Below are 15,876 nucleotides of genomic sequence, written 5' to 3' on the forward strand. Positions count from 1 at the left end.
TTACATTTACACTTAAAGAAACAACTGTAAGCTTTGCTATTTTTATAAACTATTAATAGAAGAGTCTGTTGACTGTTATTATATCTGCAGAGTGAAAACATGCCTGGAAATCACCTCTGCTTTACATATGATATTTTAACGTCATTACACACTCAACTGTACATTTTGAAAATGTCCCTGCATTTACAGAACTGAAACAACTTTAACTTTGCTCTTACTGTAAACTATTACTGTCTAAATGTTGACAATTTTTTCTATAATTGCACACAATAACCAGGATAATTATTCTTAATATGAATATTACCTATTATAACCTGAATCATGGATAATGGAAAACATATTAATTTAAATCCACACTGCAATAACCATGATGACACACTTTGAATATGACGTGAGCTGTTTTCTTGAAAGAATTAATTTACTGTCAGCACCTCCTTCATCACATTCATTGTTAACTTCAAACGTACAGCATGAGGATAATAAAAAACAAAATGGCTGTTGTAATATCGCAGCATTTATTTATTCATTAATTTGCTCACTGATTGTACTGACTGTATCTGCTTCCAAACTGAAATACAGTGACAGCAGTGAGGACCATGTAAATAATATGAGAACTGTCTGCAGGTTTGCATTAAAGACATTTAACAGTTTCCATGTTTGCAGATGTTTGAAGATGACTTAGAGCCTCGAGAGGAAAACAGCTGCTCAGGAACTGAAACCTGTGAGGTATATGAGGTATATTATATGTTTTTGTTTCTTGTGTTATTGGTTTGTTAAATTATTGTGTTTATTTCTAAATAAAATGTGTAAAGGAACAGGTTTGTTGCTGGCCATGGAGATGTAGCTGCCTTTTATCCCTAAATATATATTGCTTGTTTTATTGCATCAACCTGTCAACATTACTCATGAAATAGAACTTTAAATCCAGTCATACATAAGTGGTAATCAGATGTTTGTGTTAGGGGTGTCAAGCTCAAAGAGGCTTCAACATTCAAGTTCAGTCAGGACCACTTTTGTCAAAATATCTTATATTCCAAGCAGAATTTTACATTTGGCGGTATGGCTCTGTTCTGGGACCTCCTTGTCCTAAGGAAAACCTTAAGGCAGGGAGAGCACACCTCCCTGCCCTTCCATGTGCATACATGGAAAAGTTTAAGACAAGGAGAGCGGCAGCAGAGACCCCCCGGGTACAGAACAGAGCAAGCATCAATGGCAATCAGAAAATGACATTGATTAATTAGAAACAACATAAAAAGGAGGAGCTGGGGTGGAGGTGGGTGCAAAAAGGCTTGTAGAGGAGCAGCAGAGATAGGCAGGCAGGCTAAAGCAGCTTAAATAAGGCGCCACGTAGATGTTTGCCAATTGGATGCTTGAGGAAATCAGGTGAGCTGTCAGCTGACTGTGTATGGTATCCAATGGGAAGCTTAGAGGAATCAGCTGATGTATGTTTATGACTAGCTGTGATCATATGATATAGCTGTAACTGAAAGCTAAGCCTGACTTTGTGCCCTGCCTGAACTAACACTATGCTCAATTACTTATATATTTCCATTACGAACATCATAACAAAATGTAAACAGCAGTTTCTGTACATTTTTATAATCATTTTTGTTGTTTGCAGAACAACACATAAAGCCCTGGAACCTGCTCTCTTGTTCTCAGTTATATTATTGTATTATTGACATCATGTGCAGGGAGGGGGGTGGAGGGCTGGGTATCTCAGCAGTTTGAGATCTTTGGTCTGTGTCTTCTATTGTTTTGATTTCCCTTTGAGGTCATCAATCATGTGACACAGTGCAGGGTCCTTCAGCCCAGTGAGGATGAGACAAGACAGAGTTGTTGTTCACTGATCACAATATCCAGTGTACATGAGCGCTCATGTATCAACAGCAGATGTGAGTGTTAGGGCAATGAGATTGTGTTATACATCACGTCCAATACATGTTGACATGTTAAATGTCAAATGCAGTTTAGTTTGGTAGAAAACTACACTTTGGTCTCAATCACTACTTGTAAGCATACTGTTATATAAGAACAGGAAGGGCTGCTATGCTTCAAGCTGCTAATTTATTTGCTAATTTCTCTCCACTGACTTTACATGAACATTACTTGTGACACTATATATGTGTTCATATCCATATATGAGAAAACCCAGAAGTGAATAAGATCACACTGCTGTTTGTTGTGTGGAGGTTTTTGTGCAGCTGCTCCACTGTCTTCAGTCACTGTGTCTCTTCGAGCACAGAAGTAAACAGCAGAATCTTCTGCTGTCAGGCTGTTGACCTCGAGGTACTGAGTGCTGCTGGACACATCTTCAGTCATGATGAAACGACTTTGAAAGGAGCTGGAATAGGTAACAGAGCTTGAACCTGAATTCATGTGACCTATCCATTCCAGAGCTTTCCCTGGCCTCTGTCGAATCCAGGAAAAATAGCCGCTTGTCATGCTATAACCAGATATGATACATGACATCTTCACTGTCTCTCCAGGTCTTTTCACCTCAGAGGGAGTCTGGTCCAGTTTGATCTCAGTCCAAACTCCTGTAACCAAAGAATTATATGTGTCATACATACAATATTAAACATTACATTTTGTTATATAAGAATTGATTTTCTTACCATGAATAGCCATTACAAATAATAAACTCCATACAATCATATTTTCCATTCTATAGTAAATTCACTGCAGTTCACTGATTTCCAACAATCTTTCTAAGATTTATAAGACTGTGTCAGTTGTCCTGCCTAAAATGATTTCACAGTTGCTGTTGGTGTGTTTATAAAGAAGGAAGAGTTTGCATAGACCTCCCTCTACAGGATTAAAAAGGGAAGATAGAAAATGAATGCACTTTAACTGAATATTTGAACAACAGGAAAAACATACAAGGCATTGCACTGTGAACATACTATTAGGAAAATAAACCTCTGTAAATAAAATGGTCTGTAATAATGCTCCTCAATGCTTTGTGTTGTCCAGTCATATTTTCACTATATTTAAATATATTTCTTGCCCAGTTTTAACTTTATTCAGTATGGTCTGACAATACAATGAAATCAACATGAAACAGACTTCCTGTAAAGGATGATGAATTACAGTTTTTACTCTCAAACATCAACAGAAACACTTCCTTCCTTCCTGGATATCAAATACACATATTTTAATATTTTAAATGTGTTTCACCACATAGATTTAGTCTGTTTGCTGAAACTGAAGAATGAATGTTCACTATAGGACTCACTGTTGACTGTGACTCAAAGTAGAATAATTATATATTTTTTTTATTGTGTGATTATTGCCAGAAAGACACTATATATATTTCCAATATGACAATAAACTAAACTAACAAACCTGTATATAAATACTTAACATCTAAACAAATAAACTGTACTGAACATACTCAAAGCAATGAAAGTATCAATTCATTTTGATGTTGAAGCTTTTAATTTCTTATTTATTAACCTTTCTTTATGTAGGTTTTACAGTGAATTTACAGGAACAACTTTCTTAAAAGAGAAGATTTAAATTCTACTTCTCTATATTTGCAAATGAAATGAACATTTAATCCAATGACATAAAATAAAACTGAAATATTCAAATAGAGGAAGTAGTTTTTGTACGACTCTCCTGTTATTGTCTCTCACTGTGTCTGTCGGGCACAGTAAAACACAGCAGAGTCTTCAGGCTGCATATTCTGTCCATTTAGAGTCACTGTGTTACTGGAAGAGTCTAAGGTGACACTGAACTTGTTCTTCAGTTAATCTCTGATGCGTGTATCAGAACTAATCCACTCCAGTCCTTTCCCTGCAGGCTGTCTGATCCAATGTGTGTAGTAGCTGCTCAGAGAATAAGAGACCTGACAGGTGATGGTCAGACGTTGACCTGGCTGCACAGTCACAGAGGCTGGCTGTGTCAACTGTTCACACTTTACACCTGTGGAGGAAAACATGTTGAATATTGAATCAGTGTGATAACAGTGAACAGTCAGTGTGCTGTGATCATACTGTCAGTGTCTCTGCCTCAGTGAGACTCACAGGATCCAGCAGCCAGCAGCAGCAGCAGAGCTACAGAGAACATGGTTGGTATTGAAGGTGATCTGATGGGAGCTTCTCTTCTTCTGCTGCAACTGACAGCATGATATCAAGTCTTTATAGCAGACTGTGAGGAAGTTCACTTTGCATAGAGACACTGAAAGGCTATAAAAGAAGGATCAACTGTCACAGGCAGTCAAAGCTTGGATTTGTCATAAACACTGTTGGGCAAATAACACAATAATGTATTACTCAATACCCTGTACTCTTTTCAAAAGTAATATTATAACTTTACTTATTACACCCTGCCAACACTAATTGGTTACACTGTGTTGTATTACTTTTTTCTGCAGCCCACAACATTTGTAATAAAGTCTGTTTTTGTCCTCACGAAAATAAATTAATTAATTCAATCTTTTAACCAACTTATTATTTTATTATTTGTTATTCAGAGACTTGCAATGGTTTTTACCTGGGGTTGTTATATTGCCTGTGACTGGTTATGTGCATTTATTTATTTATGTTTATATTTATTTTGACAGATATGAAAAAAAAGGATTCATTATTATTTATTCAAGCAACCAGACTGCTGTGCTGTCTGGCTGTTTTGTGAGGAAGTGAATGTTACAGTAATGTGTTTAAATGGTTATAAAACAGAAATATTTCTCATAGTCAGTCCAGTGAGGATGAGTACTGTAAGTTTTTGTACAGCGTTGCTCCTTCCTGTGTCACTGTGGCTCTCGAGCACAATAATAAACAGCAGAATCTTCAGTCTTCAGACTGTTCATCTGCAGATACACCTGCTGTCTGCTGTTGTCTCTGGAGATGGTAAACCGGCCTTGAACTGACTGAGAGTAGTAGATGTTGCTACTGCCACTGTTGATATAAACGATCCACTCCATTCCTTTTCCAGGATCCTGTCTGACCCAGTGCATCCAATAGCTGCTAAATGTGAATCCAGAGCCTGTACAGGTCAATCTGTGAGATTATCCAGGCCTTTTAACCACTGGTTCAGATTCTGTCAGAGTCTGACCATCAACACCTGTCAAGATAAAACAAATATACAGTGGTCAGTTGCTTTAAGCTGGAAGCATTTTGAAAACAACTTCAACTAAAGATCAGTGAAGATGTTCACCTGCCCAGCAGATAGTTAACAGCAGCAGTCCTGTCCTATAGTCCATCATGTTAAACTGTGTGTCCACTGTTCTCTGTCATCCTCTGCAGTCAGATAAGTAGAGGTGGAAGACATCTGAGTTTTGCATTGACTCCTCCTCACAGGGAGGAGAGAGCGAGACTGGACTGGTGATATTTTGATCTTCACTTGTGTAACTCAGAGGAGATTTAACAAAAAATCAATACTTTCTGCTTTTGACTTTATTTTGTACGGTGGCCGTGAAACGTGCAAAAAAATGCAATGTGTTTACCTTGTCCGTTTTGGGCTACTGTAGAAACATGGCGGACCCAAAGCAAGGGGACCCACAGTGTGTGTATATCAAAATATCTCATTCTAAGGCAGCAAACACATAACGATTCCTTCATAAAGGTGATTATACACTAATGAAAACATACATTATATTCCATTCCTGCCAAATCTACAAATGGTATTATTTTCCTTGTTTACTCACTTGCAATGTAACATACAAATTAATTAATGTAGCTAATATTTTTAAATATTAATTAATATTATTGTTATTTGTGTTAAATTGATCGAATGAAAATAGTGTGAAGGTGAATTCAGTTATCAATTCTTCTATTAGAATGTGTTACTGGTTGGTCACATATGTTTATGGGTATTTGTGCAGGTCTGTTGGTGGTTTGTATGACTGTGGGGTAACGTGCACAGTAATACACAGCTGTGTCCTCAGGCTGCACATTCTGTCCTGTTAGAGTCACCGAGCTAGTAGAAATGTGTGTTTTGTAAAGGAACTTGTTCTTCAGAGCATTGTTTTGATAAAAGTCTCCTCCACCCCACCGATGCCAAATCCATTGCATTGGTTTTCCTTCACACTGTCTGATCCAACCTGTTGCATAGCTGTTATCAGTCAAAGAATAACCAGAGACCTGACAGGTGATGGTGAAGGACTGTTCAGACTGCACAACCATTGAGTCTGACTGGATGAGATCAATACTGTTCACACCTGTGGAAACAGAAATCAACATTATCTCCATCATTCATCTGACTATTCAGTGTTTCTAATGTGTTTATTAGTGTGAATCCACTGAAAGCTCCTCACAGGATCCAGCTGCCAGCAGCAGTATCAGAGCTACAGAGAACATGTTGATGTTGAAGCTGAACTGATGTGAGCTCTTCTGTCCTCTCACTGACACACACACACACTTCACTTCCTTATAAGTAACCTTTATTTGCATATTGAATAATCTTTTATTTAAATCAGTTGAAGATGTAAACACTGTGTCGTCTAGAGAGACCAGGCAAGGTAGAGAGAATGTTTTATGTAAAAACAATATTTTTAAGAAAGAAAGATTTACTAAAAGATAACATTTGCATCTGTGCTGTTGCATTAAACTACTAATAAACTCACATTTATCTGCTCATTAAAAAATACAAATACAATAGTTACCTCATATTCCAAATAGAAATATTTTGTGTGAGTGTACCTTTGTTTTTCAACCAGTTGATCAGTGTTTTTAGTTTTTTTCTATTCCTTTTAATTTTCTATTTTTTAATTCACCAACTGATTAAATGGACTTTAATGAACGATAAAACTGGCATTCAAATCTTTTAAATTAGTTTTAAAAAATCTTTTGTTAAAACAACGTCAACAACAGTATTTTGTATCTTTCACGATATTTAAGAAAAAAATGTAAACTTGTCAAGGAACTTGAAAAACCCTGAAAAAAACAGATTGAAAGAAACAATGACAAATATGATATAATTAATGACATTAATGAAATATTTAAAGAATTAATGGGGAGATTGATCAATGACTCTGAATTTTAATATTTTAAAAACTTGTACAAAGTGGTTTTATTTTCTATTAGTGACTGTCTGTAGTGGTTTCTGTATGGCTCTGTGGCTCCCTGTGTCACTGTGGCTCTCGAGCACAATAATAAACAGCAGAATCTTCAGTTGTCAGGCTGTTCATCTGCAGATACACCTGGTCCACTTTGTTGTCTCTGGAGATGGTGAAGCGATTCTGGACTGACGTGGAATAAGCTTTAGTGCTTCCACTCGGAGCAGAAATGTAAGCAACCCACTCCAGTCCTTTTCCTTCAGTTTGTCTGATCCAGCCGATATGAGCATCATTATCTGATATTCCTGCATATGTACAGGTCAGTTTGTGGGATTCTCCCGGCCTCTTCACCACTGGTTCAGACTCGGTCAGAGTCTGACTGCAAACACCTGGGGAGAACAGCAGTTTGATCAGAATACAGCCAAACAGAAACCCTGACACAGAAAAAGAAGAGGGCAGAATTGTGTATTCACCAGAAATCAGTGATACCATCAGAAACAGTATACATGCTGTTAAAGTCATAGTGAAAATGTGTTGTGTGTCTGGATGATGGTTTGCTGTGTCTCCACTTTGCAGTGAGCTAAATAATAAAGATGGAAGAGATCCAAATTGACTCCTCCTCATGGTGTTGAAAAAATAAAAAGGATAACAGTGATATTTATTGACTGAAGGGATCTGATCTACTTACTGAGGGAATACTTTTTGTTGGTTGTATAAAGATAGCCATTAGAGGAGTGTTTGCCCAATGTTTGCTTCTTATGTGTTTTTAATTGAGGTTTCAAGGCTGGTTGGACAAGACCATAAATGGAAACGACTGGATCCAACATTTGGTGCCAGATTCTGAGCATACAGTATGTAACATACAGACAGTATAAGCAACATATGATTTGGATCGTATCTATCTTCCAAACCACTTGTATTCTTCATGGTCTCAGCTTTTCTTAGCCCACACTGAACAAGGCTGAAACATGTTTAGAGACACACACATTCACACATATAACACATGAAAAAGTTGGAATAGCCATTTTACCTAAATTGCATATGTTCTGACAGGGAAGGGAAGCCATCAGATTTGGATGAAAACTTTATAACATAACATTATTATACATTTATGTTCAATAGTATCATTAACATTAACATTACTGTACTCAGCATTAAGAACACAGTCGGTCCTTGACTGCCCTCTACGGTTCTAAAGGAGGGACTGCAACTATTTTACATTCGAACATAATGTAACTTGTGAATCCTTAAAATACAGAAAGATGGTTGTGTTTGAAGCTCTGCCATACTCTGTAAACCTGTCCCTGCCTCTCTGCTAGTACATGCTGGGATACACTCAACAGTTAAAATAAGCTGTAGAAAAAGGAAATATGGATGATTATTGATGATTGTATATTATGGTTTAGCACAGATATCACATGTGATTTTCAACATGAACAGGTGTAAGTGTACGTTCATATGTATGGTTTTTAGTACAAACCAGTGTCTATATTCCTTGAACTTCAGCATGTGTATCCATTTTCTGTATCATTCTGTATATATACAAATAAATTGAAACTAATTTCAACTTAATGGAAGTTAAACCCACAATCTTATGAGATATAGCAGTTTTTCAGTCCAGTGGGGATGAATAAAGATACGTATTGCTGCTCAACCAACTCCAGTCACTATAAACCAAGTAACTACCTGTCTAACACAAATAACCATGGAATCACTTTTCAGGCCCTCCAACTCCCTCAGTTCTCCCCATTGTTACAAAGCCACAGCAATGTTGACTCTGGTTTGACCTCTTGCTTAATGCAACCTCTATTTGATCGTAGCCTTTTTTTTTTTTTACTTCTGTTTCTCTTCCCTTGCTTTGTGTAGCAGTGCTAGCTGTTGTAGGTATAGGTGGAACTAAAAACTTTGGCTGCACTTTTTCTGCCATTCTAGCTCTGTAGCTTTAGCAATATATCTGCCCAACCTTGTGAAAACTCTGTTCATGGGCAAACCCTGTACAGGCAGAGAGGTAGGAAGGTAGGTAGGACAGCTAATTATTTCATTTTGGCGGAATTAACTTAAACTAACCCATAACCCTAACCCTATGACAGTGTGGGATTATTACAGGCCTGGGATACCCACACATACCTGATTTTGTTTTTGTTTTTTTCAGAGCATTTGATATACTGATTGCTGTTGAGAAATTCAACAAATATTACAAAAAACTGACTAACCCAACACCCTAACCCCATGACTGACCCTGAGCAGCTGAAAGAGACAGATAGGATTTTGTACAGCTGCTCAACCAACTCCAGTCACTGTGAGTCTCGAGCACAATAATAAACAGCAGAATCTTCAGTCTTCAGACTGTTCATCTGCAGATACACCTGCTGTCTGCTGTTGTCTCTGGAGATGGTAAACCGGCCTTGAACTGACCGGGAGTAGTAGATGTAGCTACTGTCATATCTGATATTGGCAACCCACTCCAGTCCTTTTCCAGGAGCCTGTCTGACCCAGGCCATCCAGTAGCCAGCAAAGTTAAATCCAGAGGCTGTACAGGTCAATCTGTGAGATTCTCCAGGCCTTTTAACCACTGGTTCAGATTCTGTCAGAGTCTGACAATCAACACCTGTTAAACCAATAAAGATGTATGTTATTTGTTACATTGGCAGCACAAAATGAAAATATGTCAAATCAACATCAGTGAAGATGTTCACCTGCCCAGCAGATAGTTAACAGCAGCAGTCCTGTCCTATAGTCCATCATGTTAAACTGTGTGTCCACTGTTCTCTGTCATCCTCTCTGCAGTCAGATAAGTAGAGGTGGAAGACATCTGAGTTTTGCATTGACTCCTCCTCACAGTGTGGAACTGGATTTGACACGGATCTCAGTTACTGAGTAAATTTAATTACATTTTTACAGAAATAGGACACCTTAAGAAACGTTGTTTATTATGTTATACTGTGGATTTCTTCACAAAGTGTTCATAAGTCAGATATCAGGGGAATGAAAACATCAGTTGGAATAGATGTTATGAGTCAGTAAAAACTAAAAGCTTTGTCACTGTCTGCAGTCAAATAATTAAAGGTTGAAGACAACTACGTTCTGCATTGACTCGTCCTCACAGGGAGGACAGAGTTTGGTCTTTAGTTTGTTGCACTTGAGAAACGATAATGTAGGAGTTGTTACATCAGCCAAATAAATCTGATTCAGGCAAATCTGAATGTAAGACTTGTTTAATTTGAATTGTCTTCAAGAGTTGAAATGTTTTTTTTTTCTGTCATTTTATAATAACACAAACTAAAACCAGAAACTGTCTATGAGAAACAAATAATATATGATGGCACAATTTAAAAAAAAATATTAATGTTAAGTAGAGGATTAGAACATAAAACAAGAAAATTTGATTTATGATCTGTGATGTGACTCTATGTGTTATCTGTATTTGTAAGATTAAAATAACTTTTTTTGGTGCCTTAAAATCTCATTTTATTTAATTCTCTGTCCATCAGGGAGTAACTGTCCAACACATACTCACTCACTGGGAGCATGGCTGATGGTGGCGACTGTATAGTTCAATCACAACCTTATGGAAGTTCTGACAGTTTGTTTAAAGGCACAGTTTCTGAATACTGGCTGTGTGCATTTCTCTGTGGAATGAGCTTTTTGATACTTTCAAAGTATTTATACAGCACCTACCTGCGTTATAATCACACAAGAAATGGAAATCTTACTTTCCACAATATGGGACCTTTAATTATTGAAATATAAGAGAAAATGTTTCACTCCTGCCTTATAGATCAAAAGATGTGGATATTATTAACCAGTACATTGTGGTAGATAAGCACATTAAAACATAAAAAAGAGGAAGTGACAAACCACAGCCTCAGCTGGTGCTTTCACATTGTTTGTTTCTCTGTATGTGTAGGTACGATGCCACACTGGTTTTAAGATCTCCTGCTGCCTCCTTTTGGTGACTGTGAAGATAAGTTGTTTGAGGTTTTTGTAAAGCTTCTTTGCTCACTTAGATGACTGTGGCTCTGGCACAGTAATACACAGCAGAGTCCTCTGGCTTTAGGTTGGACAGTCTCAGATACACCATGCTGTTGCTATTATCTCTGGTGATTTCTATTCGTCCTTGCACACTGCTGGCATACATTGTTTTACTTGCATCATAGTAAATGAGCCCCATCCATTCCAGTGCTTTCCCTGCAGGCTGTCTGATCCAGTGCATTCCAGACTGACTGAAATCAAATCCAGTTCCCCTGCAGGAAAGACTGAGGGCTTCTTGAGGCTTCTTCAACACTGAAGTGGAGGGAATGGACTCGAGAGCCTGGCCATTCAAACCTACCAAAGAAACAGATGTTAAAGGACACAAGTGAGAATGAGAGAGAAATAAACAGCAGAACATTAAATGTGTGCATTCTCTGATCAGTATTGCAGCATGAAGCAACGTACAGGGCAGACAGAGTGCTGTCAGCAGTACAGACAGTTTGTCCATCATCTTGAGACTGAAGATGTGAACTCAGATGCTGCAGAAGTAAACCCTCTGAAAGCTCTGGATTTGCATTGGCAGTTTTTAAGGGAGGGGCTTATTTGTATAATAGATTTGAAATATATCAAATACATCTCCAAGCTAAAAAATAATTTTTGATTCTTAACTCTGCATATATGGTATATAACACTGTGAACGGGGCTCTTGAGTACATTTAGCTTCTAATAATTATGTACTTTTACTAAAGTAAAAGCCTTATTATGAAGTGTTACCTTTATTTCAGTACACAGCCTTTAGAAAATCTTCTTGTAAAGCTGCTCACAGGGGAATTCATTTGTTAAGTTCATTATGACAGATCTACCGTTACAAGTTCTCTGTTTGCAATGAGGGATCAAATATGAGCATCAAAACCATGTGACATGAAATCATGATGTGTCTTGAATGTAAATGAAATCAAAATTGGAAGATATACGGTGCAATGATACTTGATGACAGCCTGGGCGACCTCCTTCAGGCCAGCGAATGAGAGAAACAGCCTGATCTTAATAATAAGTGTGTTTCTCTCTTCACTGTAACAATGAACTGGTGTTGAAATCATTAGTGGTCTGAGGGCTCCTCCTCTGGTGGCTTCATGTTACAAGTGTTCAGGCACTGAGGGGTTTTTGTTCAGGTCTACTGATGGTTTGTGTTATTGTGTCTCTCTGGCACAGTAATACACAGCAGAGTCTTCAGGCTGCACATTCTGTCCGTTTAGAGTCACTGTTTTACTCGAAGAGTATAAGGTGATACTGAACTTGTTCTTCAGTGAATCTTTGTAATATGTTGTGTAACCAACACCTGCCCTTCCAATCCACTTCCTGCAGGCTGTCTGATCCAAGCTGTGGGAGCGCTGCCCAGAGAATAAGAGACCTGACAGGTGATGGTCAGACGTTGACCTGGCTGCACAGTCACAGAGGCTGGCTGTGTCAACTGTTCACACTTCACACCTGTTAAAAAAGAAAATGTTTTGTAACAAATGATCAAGTTATACTGCAAAAGAAGAACTGTTGACTTTGACAAATCCAGAGAGACTCACATCCAGCTGCCAACAGCAGCAGCAGAGCTACAGAGAACATGGTTTATGTTGAAACTGACGTGCTGTGAACTCCACTGACAGCCTGATGAGAAGTTTTTATAGCTGAGTTTATAGCTTTGTGCAGCTGCTCCACTGTCTTCAGTCACTGTGGTTTATCGAGCACAGAAGTAAACAGCAGAATCTTCTGCTGTCAGGCTGTTGATTTGGAGGTACTGAGTGCTGCTGGGTACATCTTGAGTAAAGCTGAAACGGCTTTGAAATGAACTGGCATAGCTTGGAGTGTTTGTATTTGTGTTTATCCACCCAATCCACTCCAGAGCTTTCCCTGGCCTCTGTCTTATCCAGTTAATAGCATAGCTTGTCATGCTATAACCAGATGTGATACATGACATCTTCACTGTCTCTCCAGGTCTTTTCACCTCAGAGGGAGTCTGGTCCAGTTTGATCTCACTCCAAACTCCTGTAACCAAAGAAATGATGATCATCTTACATAAAAGATTAAACATTACATGTTGTTATATCTGAATTGATTTTCTTACCATGAATAGCCATTACAAATAATAAACTCCAGACAATCATATTTTCCATTCTATAGTAAATTCTGCAGCTCACTGATTTCTGATCAAAGTCTTTCTAAGATTTATAAGACTGTGTCAGTTGTCCTGCCTAAAATGATTTCACAGTTTCTGTTGGTGTGTTTATAAAGAAGGAAGAGTTTGCATAGACCTCCCTCTACAGCAGACTGTTTGGCTGTCATTGGCTGTTTTGTGAAGAAGTGACAATCAAAGAAAGACATTTTATTTATTTAGGTGTTTAATTGTTATTCTTGTTGGATGATCTTCCTCACAGACCTTTATGACAGGAAACAAGGGGGAGAGGGAGAACACAGGGAAACACAGGGAAAACAACTGAGGTCACGGCTGAAGGATTATCCTTTTAAGTCAAACACATTTAAATACTCAACTTCTCTGTCAGGAAGTAACAAACCACACAAACTCTACTGACTCTTTTATTTGTTTAAATTACCTTTGAAACATGTGTGGAACTTCACTTCCTTGTGAGAAACATCTGTTTGTATGTTGTTGATTATATTTAAATAGTTTTTCACAAATATTTGACTGTATTGCTGTATGCAGATGTTCGATGCTTGGAGCCTCCAGAGGAAAACAGATGTTCAGGAACTGAAAGCTTTGTGACAATATGCAAATCAAGTTGCTTTTCTTTATCATTTCATCATTGTACAGGAAAACAATGATTAGCTTATTGGTGACTGGCTATAATATAGACAGTTTAACATTGTTGCTGAAACAGAGTTTGGAACTTCATTCACTTACTCCAACACCTCAGCTGTAGCTTTCATTTGAATGTAAAATCCTGCAAACTACAAAAAAGATGAGGTAATCAGAGAAAATGTCATGTTATACATTTCGAGAAAACATTTTATGGTATAATTGGTGTTTATACTATTTTAGAGATGATCTTGTATCTGAAACCATTTTTATTTTATCTCTCAGTTTGCAAAGCACATGTCTCTCTTGTTCAGGTGGTGAGTCCAAAGGTAGTATTTACACATCTTTGGGAGGCAGGAATTTGTATTTAAGCTTTCTCAAGAGATCAGGTTTTCCCATTTAGTAGTATGATTTACAGATTTAAGTGATATAAGCTTTTAAAGAGATACATGTTTCATGTGAGATACATTAGTGTGGGACTGTCAGCCTAGTAAGGATGAGTACTGTAAGATTCTTTGTAGAGCTGCTGAGTGTCTCAGTTTACTTTGTGGCTCTGAACACAATAATAAACAGCATATATATGGTCATATATATGCATGGCAAGTCATAAGACATATGAAGAAATGTGGACACAGTTTCATCACTACTACAGAACATGTATACCACTGTATAAAACAGAAAGTAGTCCTTCTGCATCATCTGTAAACATTTCTTCCAAGGACAAAGGCACAAAAATGAAAAATAAACAATCTTGAAAAGAAAAAGAGGCTTTAAATTCTAATTGTCTATATTTGCAAATTTATTTAACATTTATTCAAACGAGATAAAATAGGACTTTTAAAAGAAAAACAGTCTCATAGCAAATCAAGTAATACTGAATGAACAGTGTTACCAGTGTTGGTGGTTAATAGAGGAAGTATTTTTTGTACGACTCTGCTGTTATTGTCTCTCACTGTGTATCTCTGGCACAGTAATACACAGCAGAGTCTTCAGGCTGCACATTCTGTCCGTTTAGAGTTACTGTGTTACCAGAAGAGTCTAAGTCGATACTGAACTTGTTCTTCAGTGAATCCTTGTAATATGAATCTCCAACAGCTGCCATTCCAATCCACTCCAGTCCTTTCCCTGCAGGCTGTCTGATCCAAGCTGTGCAGGCGCTGCTAACAGAATAAGAGACCTGACAGGTGATGGTCAGACGTTGACCTGGCTGCACAGTCACAGAGGATGGCTGTGTCAACTGTTCACACTTCACACCTGTTAAAAAAGAAAATGTTTTGTAACAAATGATCAAGTTATACTGCAAAAGAAGAAGTGCTGACTTTGACAAATCCAGAGAGACTCACATCCAGCTGCCAACAGCAGCAGCAGAGCTACAGAGAACATGGTTTATGTTGAAACTGAAGTGCTGTGAACTCCACTGACAGCCTGATGGGAAGTTTTTATAGCTGAGTAACAAGGAAGGTCACTGAGTTTGCATAGAATCAAACATATGAAGCATCAATGTTGGTCTAACTGGAGCCAATAGAAGAGTCTGTTGACTGTTATTATATCTGCAGAGTGAAAACATGCCTGGAAATCACCTCTGCTTTACATATGATATTTTAACTTTATTACACACTCAACTGTAACATTTTTAAACAGAATGTGATGGAAACATTTTCTTGTTTTGTGCTTTAGTTCAGTCCAGAGTTCAAGTGTCAGTCAGTTAAGATCAATGAGAACAGCAGATCTGAGTTTCTCCTTTTAGTAACAGAGGAGAGAGAAAGTTGACACTGACTGCCCTCTAGTGTCTTTATAACTGGAACTGTGACATTATTTTTCACTCTCATACTGTGAGCTACTTTAGATGCCAAATGATATAAACATTAATGTGTAGCTGCATGTCTTTCTTTTATTCAGACCTGGACAGTGATTTCAGCAGACTGTTTGGCTGTCATTGGCTGATTTGTGAAGAAGTGATCATTAAAGGAAGATATTGTATTTATTTAGGTGATTCATTGTTATTGGTGTTGGATGATCTTCCTCACAGATTGTTATGTTTTCTTAAAAAAAAAAAAGAAGCAAAATGCAAATCTTTCTGAAGTAAAGTAAAGAT

General features: G+C 37.7%; 2 gene segments (V, D, J or C); both read right to left on the minus strand.

The window, feature by feature from the left end:
* LOC127360226 (immunoglobulin heavy variable 3-48-like) overlaps positions 1-7,544 on the minus strand; it is a 29,479-nt gene extending 21,935 nt beyond the window's left edge. Inside the window, 1 exon segment of the V gene segment in view lies at positions 7,477-7,544. Coding sequence covers positions 7,477-7,525 — 49 coding nt within the window.
* Positions 7,545-14,556: 7,012 nt separating this feature from the next.
* On the minus strand, positions 14,557-15,876 carry LOC127360228 (Ig heavy chain V region 5A-like). The segment is given in 2 exon segments: positions 14,557-15,035; positions 15,125-15,876. Coding segments are annotated over 2 exon segments (345 nt in total).

The sequence above is a fragment of the Dicentrarchus labrax genome, unplaced genomic scaffold (genome assembly GCF_905237075.1).
Source record: "Dicentrarchus labrax unplaced genomic scaffold, dlabrax2021, whole genome shotgun sequence".
In the NCBI taxonomy this organism is placed as follows: Eukaryota; Metazoa; Chordata; class Actinopteri; family Moronidae; genus Dicentrarchus; species Dicentrarchus labrax.